The 1823-nt window shown below is 41.6% G+C and overlaps 1 protein-coding gene across 4 annotated transcripts in view; it reads right to left on the bottom strand.

Moving 5' to 3' along the window:
- Nucleotides 1–363: 363 nt before the first annotated feature.
- The window catches only part of QNG1 (Q-nucleotide N-glycosylase 1), a 35631-nt gene continuing 34171 nt past the window's right edge, over nt 364–1823 (bottom strand). For all 4 annotated transcript variants that reach the window (XM_085846175.1, XM_085846176.1, XM_085846177.1 and 1 more), the window contains one exon: nt 364–1278. In XM_085846175.1, the coding sequence (XP_085702301.1) occupies nt 1049–1278 (230 nt within the window). In that variant the 3' untranslated portion in view covers nt 364–1048. The remainder of the gene's footprint in view (nt 1279–1823) is intronic.

Below are 1823 nucleotides of genomic sequence, written 5' to 3'. Positions count from 1 at the left end.
CTATATTCCAGGCGATCGGTCGGGCCGACTCGACTTGCGGCTCCGTTCAGAGCGGTCGGTTGGCGACCGACACCCCGGCCTGTAACAATATTTATACATTTTCCGCCAAAGATGCAAAAGTTTCAAAACCCCAAATGTAAACATCAGCATTTTTTTTCAAAATATAATTTCGTGCGCACCAAAACGCTGAGTCATCTTTAACCAAACTGCAGAGTTTGAGCTGCACAGTAGTCTTTGGCCATAACTGAACATTGAGAACTTGTGGTATTACAGAGATGACCATCACCCCCACCCAGGGGTATTTTTTTAAAATTGGCTTGAGAGAGAAGTACACCTTTACCAAGAATGAGTCTGGAAATGAACTTTCCTTGGAACAGGCATATCTGCTTTTATTGGCAAAGAGTTTTAATTTGAAAACACATACCAGACAATCAAATGCAAAAGTGTGACAAATGTATGCCCATTGATGAAATTGAATTACTGCCTCTTTCTACAAGTTATGGCAAAACTCAATGAACTTACTAACGATCTCGATTTTAATGTACCAATTTTTCAGCTTTAAAGTCTAAAATACTCAATGAAATTGAATGATGATATAAAGGTGCATTCTTTTAGTTAAATGAGCCAGATATTAAATTTGTTTGAAATTGGCCAGGAAAATATAATATTACAAATTCCTGCTGGGAAAGCAATGGAAAACTATCCAGTATCATCCTTGCCAAGAAATTGCTTTGACAACAAATGCTGGATATTTATTTTCATCTCGTTCACACAACAGCCTTGGCCGACATAGCACAACATGGTCAAAGATGGTTGTGGATGCTTATTACCACTTCATTTCCCTGAACCTGACAAGTCTTCATCCTCTTGGTAAGTTTGGTTGAGACTTGAGATATTCTCTGGCGAATGCATTCAGTTTCTTACCCAGCTGCAAAATGGTGCATTTTATTATCATTGTATTAAAAAAGTTGAAAAACAATGATCAGATTCCTCCAAAAAGTTCAACATGGTCCCACAAGAAAAGCTTTCAAGAATGGCAAGTCTGCACTTAGTAATAAATGCATCGCACACGGTGAAACGGGATACCAGCCACCTCTTTTCTGTGACCCCTGGCGTAACTCCACAGCCAGTAATCTACCAGCACAGCATTTTGCTTCAAACTGTTCATGCCCTTGATTGCCAGCAATGTGCCGAGATGTTTGCTGATGAGTTCCACACACCAGATAGAGCAACCTCGAATTTCCATTTCTGTCGCATCTCCTGAAGAAAAGTTCACTCCTGTGAGAGAGAGAGAGAGATATAGTGAGACTGAGACTGAGACTGAGACAGAGAGAGTGAGACTGAGAGTGAGACAGAAAGAGACTGAGAGTGAGACAGAAAGAGAGTGAGAGTGAGACAGAAAGAGAGTGAGAGTGAGACAGAAAGAGAGTGAGAGTGAGACAGAAAGAGAGTGAGAGTGAGACAGAAAGAGAGTGAGAGTGAGACAGAAAGAGAGTGAGAGTGAGACAGAAAGAGAGTGAGAGTGAGACAGAAAGAGAGTGAGAGTGAGACAGAAAGAGAGTGAGAGTGAGACAGAAAGAGAGTGAGAGTGAGACAGAAAGAGAGTGAGAGTGAGACAGAAAGAGAGTGAGAGTGAGACAGAAAGAGAGTGAGAGTGAGACAGAAAGAGAGTGAGAGTGAGACAAAGAGAGTGAGAGTGAGACAAAGAGAGTGAGAGTGAGACAAAGAGAGTGAGACTGAGACAAAGAGAGTGAGACTGAGACAAAGAGAGTGAGAGTGAGACAGAAAGAGTGAGAGTGAGACAGAAAGAGAGAGAGTGAGAC

This window comes from Eptatretus burgeri, chromosome 11 (genome assembly GCF_056783735.1).
Source record: "Eptatretus burgeri isolate ZD-2024b chromosome 11, Ebu_testis_v1, whole genome shotgun sequence".
Taxonomy (NCBI): Eukaryota; Metazoa; Chordata; class Myxini; order Myxiniformes; family Myxinidae; genus Eptatretus; species Eptatretus burgeri.
This window is presented reverse-complemented; position numbering and strand designations above follow the sequence as displayed.